At 41.1% G+C, this 23882-nt stretch overlaps 1 protein-coding gene across 1 annotated transcript in view; it reads right to left on the bottom strand.

Annotated features, from left to right (window-relative positions):
• P2RX1 (purinergic receptor P2X 1) overlaps positions 1–23882 on the bottom strand; it is a 39569-nt gene extending 15687 nt beyond the window's left edge. Inside the window, exons 1-4 of the mRNA XM_007437523.2 lie at positions 23629–23882; positions 5223–5370; positions 3212–3283; positions 1055–1124 (exon numbers count right to left, since the gene is read on the bottom strand). Coding sequence (XP_007437585.1) covers positions 1055–1124; positions 3212–3283; positions 5223–5370; positions 23629–23765 — 427 coding nt within the window. The 5' untranslated portion in view covers positions 23766–23882. The remainder of the gene's footprint in view (positions 1–1054; positions 1125–3211; positions 3284–5222; positions 5371–23628) is intronic.

The raw sequence follows: 23882 nt of genomic DNA, 5'->3' as shown, positions 1-23882 counted from the left end.
TACATCCGTAAAATGCTTGGTAATTTAGCATTTTTGAATCAACATACCAACTGAAGCTTAGGTATCATTCAAACTACACAGTTCTCTGTATTTCTCAATGCAGTGTGTCAACAATTTAAAAAATGGTATTAAGGAAATACACACACACACACACACACACACACATATATATATATATATATATACATATATATATAACACACATATGCTCATGAAAAATATGTTACATTAGGGAAGTAATTTGCAAAACTGTATTTGAAGAAATGTGCATCAGAATAAATATTAAATTGGATGACTCAAACAGTGCATTGTAGTTGTTAAGGTGTTGGGCCAGCCAACTACCTCACAGGGTTGTTGTCATGGAGAAAAATAGGAGGAAGGGAGCACTATGAAGCCACCTTGAGCTCCTGAATGAAAGGCAAGATATAAATCTAATATTAAAAATATATTCACAAAATGAAACACTGAAATAACCCAAACGGGCATATTTTCAAAAAATGAGAAATTAAGGAAAAAACTCATGACAATTCACCCACAATTCATAGCTGCATATGGGTTTCCTATCCACGTCTGGTTGGTCATTATGGAAAACAGGATGTTGGACTATAGAGATTCCAGGAAACTTCAGTTTAACATTTTTTAAAGTACGTATACCAAATCACATTGCAAGTAATATAAACAAGGAAGTAACTTCCCTCACCCAACGTACATAGCATTTTCTGTGTTCACACAATACACCGAACTATAAACTAACCCAATGGGGTGAGCTCATGTGACACACTAAGTCACAAAAACAAGCAAACCAAAAGCTTTTAACATGTGGTGCAAATACAGCCACCAGGTTGGTATACCTGACCTGGTTAAGCATATTGTGTATCTAGAGCAATGTTTCTTGACCTTGGCAACTTTAAGACGGGTAGACTTCAACTCCTAGAATTCCCCAGCCAGCATGGCTGGCTGGGGAATTCTGGGAGTTGAAGTCTACCCGTCTTAAAGTTGCCAAGGTTGAGAAACACTGATCTAGATCTATCTGCACGTGAGTTTTCTTTTTCACCTTGACCTCGGCGAAGAAATTCTCCTTTAGTACATTTAGTGTCTTCGTTACACTTCCCTGTCTCAGGATGCTGCAATGAGGGGAAAAAATGGAAATGATTCAGTAAGCAGTGCAAAGATTGATTGCAAGCTCTCCTTAGGTCCTTGCCTTTATATCCTTGCCCAGTAACAGGACGTTTAGCATTCTATTCTAAAAGAAGAAGAAGAATGTAGAGACTCAATTGTGCAAATGGTAAAAAGCTGAACTTTCAAAATATATGACTGAATAAACAGTTTTTAAAAACTGGCATGAAAACAGCAACTTTATGTGTTTTGTGTAGTTAAGCGAGGGGTCCACAACCTTTTTGAGCTGGTGGGCACATTGGTGTACTGTTGCAACATGCACTGTTGCAAAAACCACACCCCCACCAACACTGGCAGGGCAAGCTACGGTATATAAACAGGGAGCAAACCCCACACTCACTAACACTGATGAGGTTACCTAGTTGGGTAATGAAACGTCTGCAAGCAAACAACCAAGCTCAGAGAACACCGAGGACTCCACTACTGCAACATGGCTGTTTGGGAGACAGTTGCCCATTCACAAAATGGCTGCCATGGGAACATCACCACTTACAAAGTATGCAACTTGCCTGCCTCTTTAGTCACTCTTCTCTCAGGATGCTCTGGAGTTCCCCTATTTACCTTTGTCCTTTTTCTGGATGAGTAGATGGTATACTTTCAGACAAACTGCTGGAAGGTAGCCGCCATTGTTATTTCTAAGCAAGTTTATGGAACTCATTGCAGGGGACAGAGGCATTTTTGGAAATACCAATTATACTGTAGGGTATATGCTTTGCAACCTTCCAACTTCCTGTTTTCAGAGAGAGAATGAGATGATGGGGGAGTATCGAAAGAGGTTTCTGTGAGCACATTGGCATTCTTCCTCCAGGTGCAACTGGCAGAGCCTCCAAGTTAGGGGTCTTTCTTTAGAAAAGAGGAAGGAATTCCCCAACATGACTATTTCTGCCATTCACTGCAGCAGACGTTTAACTCAGTGTTGTCCAAACTTGGCCACTTTAAGATGAGTGGACTTCAACTCCCAGAATTCCCCAGCCAGCCATGAGTTGAAGAGTCCACTCTTCAAAAGTCCACTCATCTTAAAGTGGCCAGGTTTGGACAACACTGGTTTAACTAGACATCAACCACAGACGGTCAAAACAGGGTGTGAGAGAGACTATACAATGAGATAGAGAGAGAAATAGGACCTACTAGAACACATGAAACTCTTCTGTTCAGTGTTCAAATCATCTAACCCTGTTGTTTTCCAACAAACTGCATTTTGTTCCTTCCCTTCTTCATTTTTTCTGCTGTCTCCAAGCATTTTGGGTACACAAAAGCACACTCAGTTCTCATTAGGCTTTTGGGGGATTATCCCCACCTCCTATTTAGAATGTGTGTGAATCTATGAATGAATGGCAAAGACTCCAGAAAATCCTGGGGTTTCCACAGTTTGAATGAGAGCAAATCTGAGGTTCTTATTATCTCCATCTTTTATGCAGGGTGGAGCTGTTTAAATTGGTGAAAGGCTGTTCCTTGGACAATAACTTCAGTTGTTTACCGCCTTTCCTTACCCTGCTGCCTCCCCAGATATTTTGCATCTGCAATTCTCAGATGTGTTTTGGGAATTTTGCTACCGCCTCCCCAGTGAGAACATGTAGAAAACTGCAGAGATGACCTTGGAGAAGGAATGGAAGGACCATTAGCAAGTTATGAATTAAATCTGGGGAGACCAGATAGTGCAAGAAGAAACTTAATGTGGCCCCACCTTGACTCTCATTGATACAACAGAGGGGGAATGGGAAATGTCAGGCTTTCAAGATTGATGGTAGGCCAGATCAGGAAACAGACTCCACAAGACTTACTGAAACTCTGCTATAAGTATGTAGGTTACAGCAATAGAATCTTAAAAACCTCATAGTGTTTCCTGTTCCATCATTCTTACATCAAAGAGAGTCAAGGTGGGGCAACCTTCCGGTTCTTTCTCACACTGCCTTGTCTTCTCTGGCTTCCTAATTTGCTAACTGTCTTTGCATTCATTCTCTGAGGTCATCTTTGTGGTTTTCTACAAAACATGAATAAAGTAAATGCTACAAAATGTCAATATTAAGTTACATACCCCTGGACATGTTTCCTGTTTCTGCCCACGGGTGATAATAAAGTTGGTCATCACCACAAAGGAACTGTCTCCCTGCAGAGGAAAATAAGATGTACATGAAACTACAATACTCACTTGATAATTTTAGATCCGCTTCTTGATTTCCTGGCTTAGCACAGAATGCTTAAAGAGTCACTTGGATTGAGATAGGCGGCTATAGAAATTGAATACATAAATAAATAACTATATATATATATATATCGCATTTGGACTTGCACCATTGGACCCTTGGCCATAGTGATGCAGTTAGGTAGCCTCAGATTCTGGAGTTTATAGCTTCATACCTCCCCTCTTGAGCTAATAGCCACATAGCAGAAGGCATTGGCTTCTAGCTGACATTGGCTCATCTTGAAAAACCTCAGCAAGGTCCAACCCGGTTAATATTTGCATGAAAAACCATCAGAACCTCCCAGAGCTGTAGGCAAAAGTGGAAAGTGTAAAAAAAAATCCCAGAGGAAAGCAACAGGTGATGCATCTCAATGTTCTTCTGTGCTTAAACCAAGGAATTAAGGAGTTGGATCTAAATGACCAAGAAGCCTAAGACAGAATGTGAACAAAACTCTCTTGCTATTCACAACAGGGGCAGTGGGAGGCGAGAAAAAATGTAGGTGATCTATTTGGAGACTCCCTGGAGCATCAACATTAGAACTGGACAATTGCCAACTCAACTGGGAAGATTCTAAAATATTAATGTAATATTTAATTAAATATTAATTTAATTTTAATATTAATCCAATTTATAAATGTTCATCCAAAATAGCATGACGATCTTTTCTTTCGAGTGCCATATTTCTTTTAGCAGAACCCTGGAGTCTGCCTTGGGCCCAGGAGTAAGAAGCAAAAGGGAAACTTCTGGTAAAACAATAGTGCAGCAATGATCTCTAACTATCAGTGATTGAATAAATTTGTTGTTGTTGTTCAGACGTTAAGTCGTGTCCGACTCTTCGTGACCCCATGAACCATATTGCACCAGGCCTTCCTGTCCTTCACTGCCTCCCGGAGTTTGCTCAGTTTTATGTTCATGATCAAATAAATAGCAATAACAAAAATGATCCTGCCCTAAATTTTGTAGCTGAAATCTAAAAAAGCTTAGTCCAGTATATCTACTATACTATCGTTGTGTGATGAGCTCCATTCAATTCTGAGATTCAAACAAATTTCTGGCATCAGAACTTGTATCACTGAGGGATTTATGTACGTCTTGCACCTAACCCTGGCATAAACAGGCCCGGGCAAAATCTTTTTTCGGTGGTGTGCTGTGGCATTGCCTTCATCTTGTCCCCCGTCCATGAGGGAGATAGGCTTAAATGATCCTTAGCTGTACTTGTGTTAAAGTGGAATTTTCCTTTTATTATGGCACCATGCAAGGGCAATCTCCAGGTGTCTAAAATCTCCTTGGACAGAAGTCGGTTGACTGTCAGGGACAAAGGCAAGCGATTCACGATAAGGATGGGAAACAAGGACTGCAAATTTCATCCCAATAGAGCTTTCAGCTGACTGAAGGAGGTCTGGAAGGTAGCAGCATCTTTAGGGGGAGTCAAAAAAAGCAAGATGGCGAGCACCACAACTCATTCAAAGCCCCACCCCTTTGTGCATGCACATAACATTGACACACATACTGGAAGTGCAGGGCTTTGATGAAGCTGTCCTAACAGCCATCTTACCTCTTCTGACCTCCCTCATGGATGCAGCTGGTAGTGAGCACTTCACTTCAATACTGGGAAAGCTGTAAGTATCCCTCAAAGAGCTATTGAGGCTTCTAAATCTCTGGCTGGTGAGTTCTGAGATTCTAGTGAAATGCAAAGTAGACTCCACACATCTGACACCTCCCCGCTGTTGCTTAGGCCTACAGCGCCACTTTGTATAAGGCGATTTCTTACATTCCAAGTGAAAGAAGGAAGCATGGGAGAAAGAACTTGTCCTGCATGTTCGTTCTCTGGAAATGACTCTTCCATTGCTCCCAGTGTCTTACCTGAGGTGGGAAAACGTAATCTGCCACATCCCATATGTACGGACCCATCTCACTAACATTCGTAAGCGCTATCCCTTTGAGCTTCACTGAGACGGAGTTTATGATGCCATCTTTAGACTGGTAGCCTTTCTCATACAGGAATACCCACCTAGGGAAGACATTTTTTTTCAAAAAAAAGATCATTAACATGCTTGAGAAGTAAAAACAAGAGGGAAAACTAGTCTGGCAAAGAAATGGACAGCATTTCCAACATACACATAATATTTTTGATTGAAGTGATATCAGTGTCTGAATATTTTACATTTTTTTACTGCTTATAACCTGAGTCATAATCATTGTAGAGTGGACACCTGTCATGGCTGTAAGTCTAGCTTCCCCAGACTTTGACCTCTATTTAAGGAGTTCTCTAGACTCCTTATTCAGAACTTGGCTTTCTCAGTGGAAGGCTCACAGATTTAACTCAGCTAAATTGGTTACCTTACTGCAGAACAAAATGAAGCCAACTACCACAGCAGTACTTAGCAATCAAAATTTATATATAAGTCTAGGCTCTGGTGCTTCAATCTTAGGCTTTTTCCTCCTACTTTTCCAAATCAAAGGATATTTGGCCATTCTCTTCAATGCAGCTGGGTGAGTTGATATAGTATTTCTCTTGAGCCTGGGAATCAGTGGTTCTTGGCTTGGCAGCTTCATTTCTAACACCCCCTCCTTCTCTATTTTCTTCTTCCCCTCCCCTTCTCACTTTGTGGTTGTTGAGCCGCAAAGCTGAAGAGCACTGTTCCCTGCCTTCTGTCTCCATTTCTTTGTCATCTGGAGCCAAAATATCTCTCTTCATTATGATACCTTACACTTTCCTCTTCCTGCCGGAGAGCAACAGGAAGTGGGATGAATGATCAATTCTTCAGCTCAAGCTGTTGAAATGTCCTACTTTTGTGCCTCTCTACCCCTCCCATCACCTGACAGCATTTCTTCTATTTCTTTGCCAGGAACTTCCCTCATTCCAGATCTCTTCCTTTTGCATTTGTGTGGTGCAGACTTTACTTTTCTCTTGTTAGTCATCAAATGTTTCCCTTTTTTTTCCCAATCCAATCTTCCCCCGCCCCCCAGTCAGAACCATTAGCAGATACTGAAGCTTGATTGTGCAGTCAGCCAGGAGGCTAAAACTTGTGAAGGTATTACAAATGGACATATTGAAGAAAATGTGTTGTGTGGATGTCCTCTGCTGCTTCCTGTGATGATTCATTGTTCAGGTCCCAAGACAAAATCAGAAGCACCAGCTCTAGAACAAAGAGTGGGTATAATCTGGAGGACTGAGGAAGTACCAAGTGAACTTTTTTTTTAGTTGAAGAAAGGCTTGTTGAGTATCAGAATCCCACGTAAACCTTCTCAGTAAGGCAAGTCAGTGGTGTTATTAGTGCAGCAAAATAAGGAATAGATTTATGGTAAAAATTGGCAAAGCCCAGAAGATGTTTTATGTTTCCGCCAGTTTCTGTGTTGTGGGGGCAGAGTGGGGTGGTAGTTCTCTCTGGCCCCTCCCAAGGCAGAATAGATTCTGCTTTAGTTGGATTGATCTGAAATATGGTATCCAAAATACTTCAAACAGGCAGATCAAAGGCACATTTCTCTGGCTTAGCACAGAGGCTGTACTTATGAAGGCCCTGAATAACTGCTCAAACTTGATCAGTGAGGAGAGGGGGATCCTTTGAATAAATCAGCATATAACCTTGATACACACCTAGAAATGTGTCCTCGAAGTAATGAAAAATATTATTCATAAATTGCATGAAGACCAAGGGTCTATGTGCCACTTTGAATGCATTTCCATGTATTCAGGTTTCTCATAACCAGATCAAAGGCAGTTAAATATTCATGAGTCTTATGTGAATCAGACTATAAGCTGCTCTGAGATTCAATTTGATAAAAATGCATGCATTCTGCAGTCATTCAAAAAAATCAGAAATAAGGGGCAGAGGGCAGATAATTATCAGTAATGGTTACAGATTTCAGGAATTGATAATCATGGACTACACACAGGGAGGCTTCCTTTTTCTTGAAAAAAAAAATAGAAACACTGCCAGGGAGGTAGAGAGGTGGAATACATTTTTCTAAAAGTTTTTATCAAGGAGTTTCTTCAGGGGTGCTAACTCTATATTTGACAGGATAGTGGCATTTTGTGGAAAAATGGGCTCCAGGTATAAGCCTGACTGTGCAGTCATAGAACCAATGGGGAGATAGGGATATGCTTCCCTTTTTCCAAACTCATCAGCATAATCCATGTATTTGGTGGGCAACCTAGCAGGGTATACTTGGTGAGCTGTGATGAATGGTGATATTTTTGGGGCATTGCAGATGCCCCAGAGTGTGAGTCTTGCATCCCAGGGAATCAAAGGTGGCCATTTTGATCCCAGTGAGCATGCTGATTATGAGTCCATAGCTAGTCCATTCCCAACACAATTGGAAAATAATGGGGAGGCTAAGTAAAGTTGCAGGGACTCCTGATGATTGCTATTGGTGAGTTGAAGAAGTTCAGTGATGGATCCTGAGTATAACAGTTGGCTATCAGTCATCTCAGTCCTAACAGGATGCGGGATAGGGTAAATAGGAGATCATATTCATGTGGAAGACAGGATTCAGTGAAGTTGCTCATGATGCTCATAAGTCTTGAAGTAGTAGCTTAGAGGCAATCTGAGTTTATAGAAAAACAGGATTGACTAAATATCAGTGAATGGCTCCACATCTGGGCTCCACTTAATATCTGGTTGTCTCTGAGGTTATGGGGGCTAGGACTACCCTATTTCCTGACAAGCCAGATGTTTAGGGCATCAGCTTGCAAAACATCCCCTTCATCAAGCAGAACAGTATGTAGCATGTATTGGGGGGAGTTGTAGTAGGACACTCATATGCAAAGTGGCCACCTTCTCCACAATACAGTTATAGGCTTTTTTCAGGCAGATAATAGAGCTCAGATTACTTCTACCTGCAAGGGTTTGACTTCTAAAGCTCTGATGCGTGGGTAGAGGTGGGAAGGAGGGATTGAAAGAGAATAGTGACCATCCATTTGGATTAATGCAAACAAAATCTCTACAGTGCTTTGATAAATAAGGTAATCATGCTGATCCCTTTTTAAACTGGTCAATTAAGCCTCTTTCATTTAGGCCACAATTGAGCGAACAGCCAAAAGTTAATATATATTCCTACCTCAAACACTCATAAGATTTAATAAATTAATAAATGCTCATAAGAAGATGGCAAAGGTCCTTTCAGAAGCTCAGATGGAACCACCTTCATGATTACCTCCCAAGAAGAATCTGTTTTGTCATAGAGGTTTACTTTATCATCAATTCAGCAGGATTTGTTTAAATAAAATTAAGAAACCACACCCACACCCATTGTGAAATCCTTCTGCCACTAACTTGGAGAATTAATTGAGGTTCCCATCTCCTGTGTCATATCCTTCAACAATAGAGGCTCTTAAATGAAGAGGGGAAAAAATTATCTGAAAATCTTCTGATTTATCAGGAATGGCTTTGATTTGGCTTGGAAATTGACATACAACATTTTTAAGAGATTTATACTCCACTCCTGAATTACAATTTGGTTGACTAACAGCCGTTTGTTTTTTCACACTGAGATGATGCAGGATGCATGTCTAAACACTTTGAACTCTTCCACATACAGCAAGCCCTCCTCACCTGCATAAGAGTAAGGCAGATAAAATTCTCCTTTTCTATGGAGGACTGTCAGTTAATATCACTGTTTTCTTACTGACCTTTCTTGCCATCAGTTTTCCCCAGAATTTTGGCCTTCCAATCTGCTAGGATATCAACAGCAGTTTTTATCCCAAGTCCCTGGAGAGAGCCACACTGGGGAAGATTGATTAACAGCAGGATGGCATATTTGAGACAGGGTCTACTTTTCTTGTCAGAACTTCAAAATCTACCAGCATCCGTGTAGAAGACATGCATTTAGAATTAAAGAGGTTTGAATCAAGGAAACTGAACATTTTTAAAGAAATCTATTTCTATTGACTTCCAAGCTTTCCTCATTTCAGGAATAAAATTAAGCTTGAGCGGTCAGGAATAGACATGTAATATTCTTGATCATATAGTTAAACAATTAAGGTCAGAAACCTTACCAATCTACTGCCTTCATCCAAAGATCTATCAGTAGATCGCAAACTATCTTCTGGCTATCCCTTATTAAATAATGCAAACTAAGGGAATGCCTCTTGTTTGGAGAATATGGAAGAATTAAAACATGTTCCTTAGGAACATTTTCTCAAAACAAACCCCACTATATTCAGAAGTGGTTACTTCCTGATGAGCATACAGAAAATTGACTGTAGATGACAAATCAGTCACTACACAGCTGGGTGTGGCCAAATATTTGTTTTAGAACTGATGTAGTCTTGTTGAACGTGATCTATGAATGAGGAAGTCCTCAGCCACTACATCACCAAATTATTTTCTCAGTTTGGGTCCTTCATCTGCAAAATAGAAGTAATGATACCTTGCAGGAGCATTGTCTGGATTACTGAACATAACAGTAAATGTTTTTAGAATGCCACATTAGAATTTAAGGTTGAGTGTTTCTAGAAGCTACTCTGTAGACCTTACACCACTGTGGAAGGGCAGGCTGCTTAAAAAATTGCAGGCCTCTGTGCTGCCTTCTTCCCGTCCCATCTGAGCATTCTCCCCAGCATCAGCACAGCAGAGTTGCCAATCAAGCTACAACCTTGACATAGGTATGAGAGGAGACTGGAGGAGCTGTGTGTTCTGGAAGCTCTGCAGCTGCCAACAAACAGTAAAGCAGCTAAACAAAATAAGGCATTTTCCTTCAAAGGGAGTGGATGGTCCAGAGGAAAAAGAAGTACAGGTAGTCCCCGGGGTTAAGAACGCCTGGTTTACGGATGACCCATAGTAAAGAATGGAGCCTACTGTAGCAAAATTTGAGTTAAATACACAATGATTTGAATTAAATACACAATGGTTTGAGTTCATTACACAATTTATTTATTTTATTTTATTTATATTTCAAATTTGTTACCGCCCATCTCACTGCAGAGTGACACTACTTCTTATACAGTATTATACAATACTACTGTTCTAGCTTACATACAAATTCAACTTGAGGACAGACTTCGGGAACAGAACTTGTTCTTAAAAGGGGGACTACCTGTATAGTGGTCCAGCAAGGCAAAGCACAATGTGGAAAGGTGCAAGTACTCTCCATGTTGGCCAGTAACAGAGAAGAAAGAAGCAGAAGAAATCCCAGAGAGAGGAATTAAGGCAGAAGGCAGAACAGGATTGGTAAGAAGAAAACATTGCTATATAACTGTAATACTATAGAGTGTAGTATAGTAATAGTAAAGAGGAAATGCTGTAATAATAATAGAATAGTTATATAGTAGAGTATAGAGGAAATATTGTAATAGTAATAGTAAGTGAATAGTAATAGAGTATAATAATTGTTATATTAACAGTAATTAGCATAGTAATATAGAAAAAATAGTAATAGAATAGAATATAGGATAGAGGCAATAGAAAGCACTCATATAGAACTTTGTAAGTTTCACATTTCACTTTTATATCTATATTTTTTTCCAAAATAAAACATCTCCCCAACCCTTATGGGGAGATATATATATATTAAAAACGACCTGTCCAGGGTCTAGTGCTTTTGTGCCTCTCTTGAGTCTGGGTCAATCTAATTGGGTACAATTTAAAAAAGAACCTGTGACAACCATAAAGCAGTATTCTTCAACCTGTGTCCTGCTTATGTATTAGATTACAATTCCTACAATTCTCAGCCAATGTTTTCCAACTTCTATAGAGCATCAGGCTGGAGAAGGCTGGCTTCTCTCACTGATCCCCAGCTGTTCTCAATAATTAACTCTGGAATGACAGAGTTGCATGCTGCAAATCACAGATTGGGTCCTGTACTAAATACATATGGGTGTGCTCAGCATAAAATATGTCCCAGCTCTTCCCTTTTTAAAAAATAATAGCAGGTTTTTTTCCTGATAAATCAATGCTACCATTTTCCTCCAATGTTTACTATTTTTACTTCTTCAAGTAAAGTTTCAGTTCTTCAAGCTATAGCTCAACCCTCCCCTAGAGACCTTCAACTCATTCACCCGTGTAAATAGCTGGGGATCTTCCTTGCTATTTATGGTGGCTTACTGTATGTCACTTCCAAAAAAGGCAATATTCATATCCAAAAAATTACGATGTGCCAATTTGTATGGATGGATGCAAATTTAGAAAGAATTATGAAAGTATAATCTGAAGAGCAATATTCATCTCATCCTAGTAGGGGAGACATCAGTTACCTGCGTCTACTATCCAGAAGTTGATAAGCAACTTCAAAGTACCCCTGCACTCCCTTCTTATTATGCTTAATTCTTAAACCAGTTTCAGTGCTCACCCCCAGGCCCATTAACCATGGCACAAAGATGCCCCACTGTAGAGGAATGCAGAGATAACCTTGACAATTATCGTTGATGGTATTGTAGAGAGCCTCCGAGATGACTTTAGAGAAGATATACAGAAATGGTTGCAAAAACATAAGTGTGTGTTGAGCCCAGAAAACAGAGAAGCATTAAACAAAAAGCTCAGACTGCCTCCACTCTCATTTCCTGGGGTATAAGAGGGAGGGAAGAAAAAACACAGGTCTTCAAGATACTGTTACTCTAGCCCAGTGTTGTCCAAACTTGGCCACTTTAAGATGAGTGGACTTCAACTCCCAGAATTCTGCAGCCAGAATCTTAAAGTGGCCAAGTTTGGACAACACTGCTCTAGTCTATCTCAATAAACTATAGTTTCAGTCACCCTTGCAGAATCAAAAGGAGAAGATGTGAGAAAGAAATTCAAAATAGGTCTATCTTGATTCTGTTTGGTATAAGAGGGGGCAGAGGGAAACTAGCAGGCTTTCAAGATTCTACCAGATGCTACAACAATAAAGTAGCATTCCTGTACTCCATGCACTGTTTCCTGACTTGGTCTACCTCAAAGGGTTGACAACCCCTAACGGTTCTTAAAGAAGACCTCATCATAACATAGCCTTTGTCTCATCCCTAACCCATTGCAGAAGCAGCCTGAATGCCTCCTTAGCTGTTCCAGCTTTAAAGTAATGTTTTCCATCTTCTCCCAGTGCAACTCTTGGCATGCAAATGATCACAATGATGAGGACTGATATCTACCTATCCCCTTAGCTGCAGCCATACCTCTCTCCTGCTGTCACTAGTCACTGACCTTTGTGATCATTTTGGCTTGGGCTGCAGGAGAAAACAGACACCTGGTATCTGCAATGGTCTCTGCCTGAGTAACTCCTGGTCCGTTCTTCACAAAGCGCCATTCAGCCCCTTATTATGTTGGTATGACTGTCTTTGGGAGGAACTGTTATTAAATGTGCGTCTAGTAGTATTTCAAAAGACCACTGTGCCTAATCTGTAAAAAGTAAGGGCTGGTGGTTGATTTGAACTGGAAAAAAAATGTGTTGCTGGTTTTGTCCTAAATGAGCATATTAAAGGGTTTCCATTGCTTTTGCCCACAAGGGGTTTTACATGGCTGAACTTTCTACTGCTTTTATTACTTGGGGAGAGAGATTTTGTCTACTGTAAAGCCATTTTGCAGGCTCCAAATGCTGCCGATGGTGGCCACTCACTCCTGGCACTACCCTTATCCTGCAGCACTTTTCCATTTGGGGTATTTAGGAGCTGAAATTGACAAGATTTCAGCAAGTTTCCACTTCTAGATCAAATGACAGGAAAAAAAGTAAAACTGTCTACCTATCTACTAGCCTTCTGGAAAACCAGTGAGATTCTGCCCTCAGACAGCTCAGTTGGTCCATGGTTTACCAGTCTTCCAAAGGTTTGGTAGATCAGAAGACTATGAACTTTGGTGATGGAGAAGATTCCTGAAAATACCCTGGACAGCTAAGAAAACAAACCAATGGATCATCAAACAAATAAACCCAGAATTCTCACTCCAGGCACAAATGACCAGCCTCAAATTACCCTACTTTGGACACATTATGCAAAGACCTAACTCTCTGGAGAAGGCTCTGATGGTGGGAAAGGTAGAAGGAAAGAGAAGAAGAGGATGACCAGCAGCCAGGCGGATGGACTCATACAATGGCGATGGGGGCACCATCGGAAGACCTGAAAGACCAGGTTAGGGACACAGAGAAAATCTATGTGGTTGCTAAGAGTCAGCAATGACTTGATGGCAATCAATCAATCAATCAATCAATCAATCAAAAACAGTCACTTAGACTTTAAGAAGACTGGTGGTCCTGTGTTCAGAAATCGCCAGAGGGCACGGAGCCCACTGCACTTTCAACAGAGCAACTGGTGATTGCTTCTGTCACTGGCAGCTGACACTGGATAACTGGGAAATGAAGCCAGGAGAATCTATCAATCGCTGCTCTTAAACTATCCTGCAATAAAGCTATATGGACAGAACTAACCCCAAGCCTTTTACTAAAACAGATTCAAGCTCAGCAGTCATGGCAGGGCAGATTACATTGCTACATCTTCCTGCCCACTCAGAGCCTAGAGAAATGCATTCATATGGTCATCAGGAGCATCCTTGGACCAATGCATCAAATAGAGGACATCTTCCAACAGAGAATGGTCCTCCAATTAGAGGAATGTCTTCTGTAAAATAGCTCATATTAAGATTATTGCTGGTACAGGAGAATCAGTGCTATTGGGCTAGCAAGAAAAAAATAACTGATTGGGGAGCGGACACTGCATTAAATTAGTAGATGGAGTCAAGATTGGGGGTGAGACCTACTGAAGGAGTCAGTAAAAAAAATTATACATCTGTATTTAAGATACCCGGTGATAAAGCTAGCACAACAGCAAAACAGAGAAATATAATGCTATGCAAATGGCAAATTTAATACCTGTTTATGTAATCAGATATTTATAAATAGGTTTTTGTAAAAATAGATTTTCTTATTATTTTAAGTGCATTAAAAATAAAATACTATTGCAACTTATATTTTGTCTTTTCAGTGCTTATAGGCATTGCTTAATATAACCAAATAAAATACCAATAAACGTGAAGTACCACAGATAGAAAATATTAGAAAACACCTACAATATATACAAGGAAATCCAGAAGTCAGCATCACTTCAGATTAATATAAAGGAACACTCTGACCAAATTGCTGTCTAAAAGGACAATCTCCTCCCAACTAGTTGTAGAGAAGAAGGCAGCCAAGTCTGAGACAGTGCTGTCTAATGGTTAAGGCAGTGTTTCTCAGCCTTGGCAACGTTGAGATGTCTGGACTTCAACTCCCAGAATTCCCCAGCCAGCCCATGCTGGCTGGGAATTCTGGGAGTTGAAGTCCAGACATCTCAACGTTGCCAAGGCTGAGAAACACTGGGTTAAGGTATTGGATTAGGACCATGGAAGTCCAGGTTCAAATCCAGAATCAGCCATGAGACTCAGCCATCTTCTTTCTCCCTGCTGCTTTTTGCTCCTAGAAGAAAGGCAGAACTTTCATGTAACAAATAAGGACAACCTAAATAGCAATTTCCACATCCTGGGTGCTATCGCTGAGAAGGTCATCGCTTGAAACCCTTTGCTCTTTTCTTGGTGTTTAAGACCAATGGCAACCATGAACAGCTTAGGAGCTTTGCCATCTGGGTTTCTTGCTTACTGAAATGCCTTTTCATCCCAGCCTGGCAATGTGCCTTTTATAAGGTTTTCCAGAAGAATCATAGATCTTTGGGACATCAAAACTTACTTTAGATACAGGGCTAAAATGAATTCACCCTTGTCACTCAGCATGCCAAATTCTTGTTCCCAGGCTTTCAAGAGTAGGGCAAAGGCCAGTTAAGCTACAAGCAGGAAATGTCTGGAAAGTTTTTTGTTTGGTGAAAACACTCATATTATGGGACATTTGACTTATTCTGTCAGCTGAGACCCGACAAAAATGATAAAAGATCAAGGTTTCCATAGATAAGGAGTCAACTAGAGCTTGAGCTACACACAGTGGCCAGAATTGTATTATATATATGTATATATATCAGCTTTGGAATGCAAATCTTAAGATTGAAAATCTTCGGTCAGCCACTAAAAAGGTCAGGTTATTGATACACCCACATATACATTGATTTATTTTTCAATTAAACCAAGCCATTGGCTGATGCTCAGTGAGTTCAGTATCCCATTTTCCAGTAGCGGTCGCAGACATGTGCTTTTGAAGAAACTCACCAGTTAAGGCTTAACGCAACAGGCTTTCTACCCTGTTGCTCCCCAGCAATAGGTAGAGTGCCTACCAGGTCGACTGCCTCTAAACATGGAGGTTCCATTTGGATGTCGTGACTAATAGGCTTCTCCTCTACCTCCTCCTCCATGAATCTGGCTACCCCTTTTTTGGCTATTTCAGTTGGAATTCAGCTTAACAGTGAATTTCATAAAGGAACTGTGTGTTGCGCTGAGACATGCTTTATTTTGCCGGCCCCACATTTACGTCTTGCTGATCTCATTCGATGGCCTTGAATTCTCGTATTGTGGAAACAGGAGTTAAGAAAGGATGGTTCATTGAGGTTGGAAAGGACTCCTGTCCAGGCACCTACTTGCATAGAGGATTTTGACTTTAGTTTACATTCTTGCAGTGTCGTATAGAGGTGCTTGGCTGTAAGTCTCTGAACTCCAACAGATTTACTTCTAAACAGTCTTGCACAAGATTACAGACTGGGTTTGCACAATATCCCTAATTTGGCTACTGGATTTCTGAATACACTGAATGGTAAACCAGATTCATCAGGCTGAGTTCACACAATGTCCTTAGCTACCAGAGAAGTCACTACAGTCATGTTCAAACTAACCAGGCGTAGCATATTATGTGAAGACAGCAGTTGGGACTAGTTGCCTGGTTAAGCCATTGTCTTCATTTCTCTCTTCCTCTGGGCAGGCTACTAATGTTATGGGTCTTTTAAAAATAAAACACCATTTGAATGCGTCTGTGATTTGTAGTCCCAAGTTGCAAGGGAGAGGTGGAAAGAAAGAATTAATCAGTGCGTGAAGCTTGAAACCACAGGGTATCCCCAAAGCCTGGGCTGCAAATCTCAAGACCTCTTCCCGCACAAATGATTAAACAGACATAGAACAAATATGTAATGATTTTTATTTTTATTACAATTACAATTACAATTAAATAGAAATCATTAAATATTTGACTATTCCTCGTCTGGATTAAATTAAGTTTATTTTTTCTCTGTCCTTGTCTAAGTCTCCCTTGGCCAAATAAAGTTGTGGGCCTTTGGGGTGGATGAATGAATTGGTACATAGAAGTGTTTCCTTTATTTTTTATGTTTTCACCCCGACTTTCTTTGAAAGAGTTTAAGATATGTTTGGGAAAGTTGCACATAAAAAGAAGTATATTTTAAAAAACAATGTGGGGAAACTTAGGTTAAAAAAAAAAGATTGCATTGAAGGAAATGTATATAAGAAAAGGTAACATTAGAGAAATTTGGATTTTAAAAGGATTTGGGGGTATTTGGGGGTCCATATACAGTTACAGACATAAGTGTTAGTTGCCTAGAGATGCCTTCTATGTTAGGAAAAGTTCTGAATGAAACCAGATATTTGTAAGGACCTTTTAAAAAGCACCATTATTAAACCAAACCATTCTAAATTATTGCCCAGCTAACGGGGACAATAAAATTAACTGCATCTATACCGATCCATGCATACCTCATTCTTGCTAATGAGCTATTACTGTGCTAGAGGAGAAAGCAGATCCTTCTTCTTTCCTCTACTACATTTTACTCAAAGGGAAGACAAGAAGGAGCTTTAGAGCAGTGTTTCTCAACCTCAGCAACAGTCTGGGGACTTCAACTCCCAGAATTCCCCAGCCAGCTCTAGGGAACGGGAGCAGGGCAGAAGTAGGGAGGGTGCTGAAGTTACCCATCTATTCTGAGCTCCTGGACTGCAGACAGAAGGTGCATCTACACAGCTTTCTTGCTTGACACCAAGATGCTCCATTATTTGTAGAGGGTCACTCCTCACAATGTCCCCTCCCCTTCAGTGCTAGCCCACTGCTGAAGCAGCCTGAAGTTGGTTTTATCCAGGTGTGAAAACTATGTTTTCCTTTTCTCCTGATCCAAAACTTCCCAAGTGGAGAATCTAGGTTCATGGAGGAGGCCTCTTGGATGATGCAGTCAGGCCATGGGATCTGCTCAGCTCCATTGGCTTCCTCTCCTGCCCAAGGTAGGAGGTTTTGTGGAGCCTAGTTACACCAAGTGCATCTTCCCAAATACATCTGAGTAACCCAAATACATCTTCCCAGAGGAAACAACACGCAGGCTCAGCTATATGGTGTCAAATTAAGCAACTGCCCCATTGCAAAGATGTGTTCCCAGGAAAACTACATTGTCAGCACCTCCATAAAAATATAAGCTGGGAAAAGATCTGGGAGGCAAGCAGAGCTCTGGGAAAGCATTACTACTACTACTACTACTACTACTACTACTACTATTAAACTTGTATGCCACCTAACTCCCAACAATTCTGGTGGCTTGCAACAATCAACCAAAGATGCCCCACTATTTGTAGAGGGTCACGCCTCACAGCATCCCCTCCCCTTCAGCACTAGCCTGAATATTGTAATACTGCTTACAATATTTCCAGTGAAAGATCTATTATAAAATATGTACTTCTAGGGAGTTACAAATCAAAATAACTCTCTAGAGCAGTGTTTCTCAACCTTGGCAGCTTGAAGATGTGGGGAATTCTGGGAGTTGAAGTCCACACAACTTCAAGTTGCCAAGGTTGAGAAACACTGCTCTAGAAAGAGACTCTGTTCATGGAATTACTGCCTCTTTCTTTTTTCCGAACCTCATTGTCCTTGTAGTCCTGTCCTGTTACCTCATAGTTATACCCAAATGGTCTCACTGACTTCACTAAGTACATGATGTGTCATATCCAATGAAATAGCCGGTTGCTGTATCCAATCACATGTCATTCTAATTTGCATAAGACTATAAAGAGGGACGGCAACCCTCTTTATAGTCTTTAGGCAGACTTTCCCTCCAGCACTGCTAATAAATCAGCTTGTGCTTCCATGGAATGTGTCCTGGTCTCCAGTTCAAATGTATCCCTAAAATATTCTACTTCACCAGTCACTGGCATTTTGCCTCCATGGCTATTTAGCTGGGGCTGTGAGAAAAAATGAACAGCAAATTTGTCCAGATGCTTTCTTTTTAGGCATAGGAATCTGCAGATCTTCCAGAAGATCAATATTCCTATTAGTAAACATTGATTTAAAAGTATCTGTCCCTTGAGAGGCTCCATAGGACTCGTGCAGTAGCTGTGTGTTGGGAGATCCTCAAGTACAGAAAATGTGTAAAACATACCCACACAAATATGGAATGGGAAGCATGGGAAAGGGAAGAGCCTAGTTGCTGAACCAAAAATGATTTATAGGGGAAAGAGCTTCAGGAGGGAGAAAGAAGAAAAAAAATTAGAGGCACAACAGCACCGAAAGCTCTCTGGTTTGGCTTTGTCTGTTTTATGTTTCAAACTAGCTCTTCTAATCTCTCAGGCAGATTTTTGAGAGAGAGAGAGAGAGAGAGAGAGAGAGAGAGAGAGAGAGAGAGAGAGAGAGAGGCTGCTTGATTTGGGACAATCAGTCTTCTGTTTCTCCAACAAGACTATTGCCTGTTGACCTGCAATAATGTGGATGACCTCTAAATGGTGGAATTGTTGGACTTGATAGCTCTGTCAGCAGAAGGACACAGTCGATAATAAGAATTAAGCATAAATGGATCCATTCTGTATCTAAAGCAGTATTTCTCAACCTTGGGAATGTTAAGATAGGTGGACTTCAACTCCCAGTAATTCTGGGAGTTGAAGTCCACATAGTTTAACGTTCCCAAGGTTGAGAAACACTGATCTAAAGAGAGAATAGTTATGGCTGGGACCACCAGCTTACCCCAGCTGAGGTTCAGGAAAGTGCTGGATGGCTGATTTTCCTGAGGTAAGTGAACCTTGGTGGAAAGTGTAAGGAGGACAGAGAATCCACCAATGGCAGTCTGGAAACTACCCTACATTAAATCGTGTGAGAGCAGCAATACTGCCTGGCAGAGGCATCGGAGGGAGGGGATATATATAAAAAAATCAAAATGGTGCCCATGATCATGCTTGCTCAGCATAACTGTATGTAAAAAAGGAGCAGGGTTTTGATCACGCAGCCATGGCCGTTAATTGTCTTTTTTTAACCCTCCCGATGAAATACCCCTGCTCTCTGACCTCATTGTAGAGGCATAGTAAAGGTGGGCTGTGGGGTCAGCACAATTTCTATCACTAACCTGTCCTCCCAACCCCAAGAAGAGAGGAAAGCACATTAACATGGCTGTGAGGAAGAGCCCTGAAGAATACAATTTACCTGGCCCCAGCCTTTTCCATTGGATGAAATGTATTGCTTCTCTTTGAATTACACTTTTATGGAAAACTATAATTTAACATTTCCTGAGGGATGTTTTCCTATCTGCCACCCTGGAATTCTCAGCCAGTCCTTTATCCAAGTCTGATCTGACTTAGCTTCTGAGATGCTTGAAGGACAAGCGCAGCTTTTAGGCAAACGCATGTCCTTCTTTGTGCTGGGCGTAGTTTCTACAGGCAAAGCCTACATTCTATCACTCAGCTACATCCCCACTGGATGCAGCTCCAATCATCCTTGACCATATTGGCTGGGGATAATAATAGTTGGAGTCCAGCAGCACCTAGAAGGCCCCAAGTTCCCTAACCTTGCCCTAATAGAATTAAACCTTGTCTAATGACCTACCAAGAACAGGGATCTGAAATCTTAAGAGTTTCCCTCTTCAAATACTGAGTTCTGAAAAGCTTTCAGCTCTTTCTCTCTTCCCCCACCCCCTAAAAAAAGATCTTTTGGGAAATACTCCTAAATGTTGGATGCACAGAGTGGCAGAGCAAACAGCTGCTTCCTTGAGCAAGTGATCTATAGGATCCGCAAGGATCTAGCCTCTCTAATTTGCCCTGCTGTGTTTGAGGGGCAAATGGGGAGGTTGACGTTCCAGGGGAGCATCAGCACCAGACTAACTTTTGACCTAACTTCTAGCACGGTGATTGATGGTGGCACCGCGCCCAATAAACTATTTCTGGCTTGCTTTTGACATTTTTAACCATTAGCTAACGGTAGGTATTTATTGCAGTATTTACTTCCCCTGTATTTTTTTCATATCCTTGGATATGCAGAGGGAAAATAAAATTAGAATGTTAAATAGACCTACTACAAGATAGTTTCTTGCCTGATTAAGAAGGAAGTCAGCACCGTCACTAGACAGCTGTTCTATCCATTATCCGAATGAAGTGGAAAATGCATAATGTTTAGAATTCTGGATTACACTACTTAAGAATACAGATTGGTGGTGGAGGTTACCTTTTTTTTAACGCAACCATGTGTATATAGTATATTAAATAGCAATGGAGGCGAATATGTGTAGCTCAGGGTTGAACTGTGGAGTCCTTGGGGTTCTCTGAGCTTGGTTCTTTTCTTGCAAACGTTTCATTACCCAGCTAGGTAACGTCTTCAGTGCTAAAATGGGATGAGGTTTGCTCTATAAACCAAGATATTGGCCCCAATGATATAGTCCAAGCCCCACTCCTTTTGGACACGTGTCATAAGCATACCAGATGTAAACACACGGCAGAGCTTAGATCATATGATCGTAGCTGCCATCTTGACTTTTTTGACCACCCTGGATGCTCCTGGATCCTCTTCAATTAGCATAGGGAATGCTAAAGTAAATGGACTAATGATTCACTTGATATTAGATTCAGATGTCTCTTTGGTCCTGAAGCTAACTGCTTTGGGAGACAACCAGTATGCAAAACAGAATACAATAAACCATCCATAAAATGGCATCTGTAATCACTTATAGGTTTTCTTTCTTTAATGGGGGAAAGGGATGATAGCTTAGTGGTGGAACAGAAATGCTTCCTGGAGACCCTGAGCTACCGAGGCATGTATCTGGTGCTAGTTCCTGAAGGAACCATATGCAGAATATCATAGCAAATTTTGTCTTGTAGCGTAAAGACAAAATGCTTTTGGTATCAAGCTGACCTCTAGTGAGCACCTGGGTAGGTCCATATAGCTTTTTTTTCTTCTGGGATGTTTTCTCACCTTTCCAGTCTAGCCTCCAACTTTAGGAATTTTAGGATGTCTCCCATCCAAGGATCACTAACATCTGACCTTGTTTAGCTTTCTGAGATTAGCCAGGGTTGGCTAGATGCTGTCCCCTAACTTGGTTCTTGTCATGTATGGTTGTTATTATTTCCATTTGGAAGGACTGAAGGGAAGTGCAACAATTTTGCTTCCAACCATCTTCTCAGAACTCAACAGATGTCTGTCTGGTTTATAGTGACGTATCTCAGCCTCAAGAGTGGGCAACACATGGCTTGTGTGTGACCCCCAGATTCTTTTCTGCAGCCCTTAAATCCTCCCACCCCCACTGCAGATAAATTGTCAGGAAACAGTGGCAGCATCTAAGCTTTAATTTAAATTTAGTACACTGGAAGAAACCAACTCTCTCCAAACCCCATCTAATTGGAAACCCTGCATCAATCTACTTTAGTGACCTCAGGGCATCAAAGTCTTTGTCCTTAGCTTTGGATTGGCCCCCACCCAAAAACAATCAGGAGAAAAAAGAGAGTGCTCTCTCTACTGAAACCTTGCCCACTCCTGCTTTGTACTAGACAGGAGTACCTGAGCCACTAACCAATGGTCAAAGCCAGCCCTTCAGTCCTTCCAAATGGAAATAATAACAACCATACATGACAAGAACCAAGTTAGGGGACAGCATCTAGCCAACCCTGGCTAATATAGCAGTTAAAGAGCTGGACAAGAATTGGGAGAACCCATCATCCTCTTTCACATGCATCACAGTGAAATGGGAGCAGAACACCATCTCTCTGCCTCACCTGAACCTCCCTTGCAAGGCTAAGAGGATAAAGGCAGGAGATGAGATACCTATAGGTACGGTGACTATATTTTCTTGGAAAAAATAAAGGACAAACCTGAAAAAGAGGAAAAGCTGAAAGAGGTTCAAAAGGATACAAAATCTTAATTGTTTCTGTTTATAACTTTGCTTCACAAAGGAAAGTTCAGGAGCAAAGCCCAGACAAACTTTACCAAGAAGTATCTTCTAATAAAATATCTAAAATCAAACAGTATATGTACATTTATTTTAAAAAGACAATTCAATGTCCATATTTTACACATGAATGTGAAAGAGTGTGCATTAAGTGGTCCCCTTTGTACGGTCAAAGTTAAATGACCAAAATACAGGACAAGAGTGAGTTTTTGAAAACTAAACAAATCTAAAGGACAGCTTTCTAAAATAAAGAACTGTCCTTTATAATAAAGGAATGATCGCACTCTGATCTCTTGGAGGAAAGAGGCACTTGAGATAAAATGAAATGGATAACCAGGGGCAGGATATTTAAAGCAGGAACAAGAGTAAAGGCTTGTGATGCGGTTCTTGCCCCGTGGTCCTGACCTTGCCAAGCTGAGTGGCAACTGGTCAGGTTTCGAAGGAAGGCTTAAAGGGAAGGGGAGTAGAAACCTCAGCACAGCTGGTAGTCTTGGTCAGCTCCATCTTAGAAAGAGTTGACTCCTGTTCCAAAGGTGAGTAGAAGTCCCACACTTAAATCTAGCCCAGTGATGGCGAACCTATGACACACGTGTCAAAGGTGACATGCCATGATGTTTTGGGTGACATGGCAGCGTTCACCAACATCCAGCAACAACTAGTCTCCCTGTTTGAGTTACCAAAGAAACTGAGTTTGTTTTACTCGTATTCCATTTTTGTAATTTGGCATTTCTTTATATAACACATAGCACCGCACCTATTGGACTGCATTTTTTTTTAAATAAATGAAAATGTAAAGAATTGTTTCTCTTTTGTTCAGGGGGATGGGGGGTGACATGCCAGCAGAGTTAAGTTAGGCATTTTCCAAGTTTTTGACATGGTGAGCCCCAAAGGTTTGCCATCACTGATCTAGCCGCTCCACAGGGAAACCAAAGAATCGGATGAGAGGGGGGCATATACGGAGAGAGTGAAGAGGTGGTCGCTATGTGCAGCTCCATACCTTTTAATGGGTTTTCATACCCTATATAGGACTCATGGCCCATCAATTGCATTTTCAGGTCCTTCCATGCCATCAAAAAATAAAAAGACTCATTGCTGCCTTAGGTAACATGGGGTGGATGACCTTGATCAACCAAATGTTAGCTGGTTAATCAAGAGCATTAAACAGATGGGATCCATGGATTAGGCACCAAGTCCCAGGAGAAAGAAAAGAGAGCCCTGGGGAGAACTGAATGGCTCCCTTGCCTGATCCTAAAGCAGCCAACACTTACTTACCCAATGATGTAGGCTAGTACTACCAGCTGGATCAGCCGGAAGGTTAAGCCCACCTTCTTATTGTGCACCAAAACCATCCTGGGTGTGTCATATTCAAAGAGAAACGTGGAGATTTTTTCTGCGAATTTATGGCCCATAGGGAATGGATCTTCGATCACTGCAGGCAGAAGTCTTCTGCTGGTTGATTCTCCCAACGTTTGTCTTTCTCACGTTCTGCTAATCTTTTCTTTGGCTCCAGAGCAGAGTCTGTTGCC

The sequence above is a fragment of the Python bivittatus genome, unplaced genomic scaffold (genome assembly GCF_059951505.1).
Source record: "Python bivittatus isolate LINGU-HERP-01145 unplaced genomic scaffold, Pbiv_v1 ctg000690_np1212, whole genome shotgun sequence".
NCBI lineage: Eukaryota > Metazoa > Chordata > Lepidosauria > Squamata > Pythonidae > Python > Python bivittatus.
This window is presented reverse-complemented; position numbering and strand designations above follow the sequence as displayed.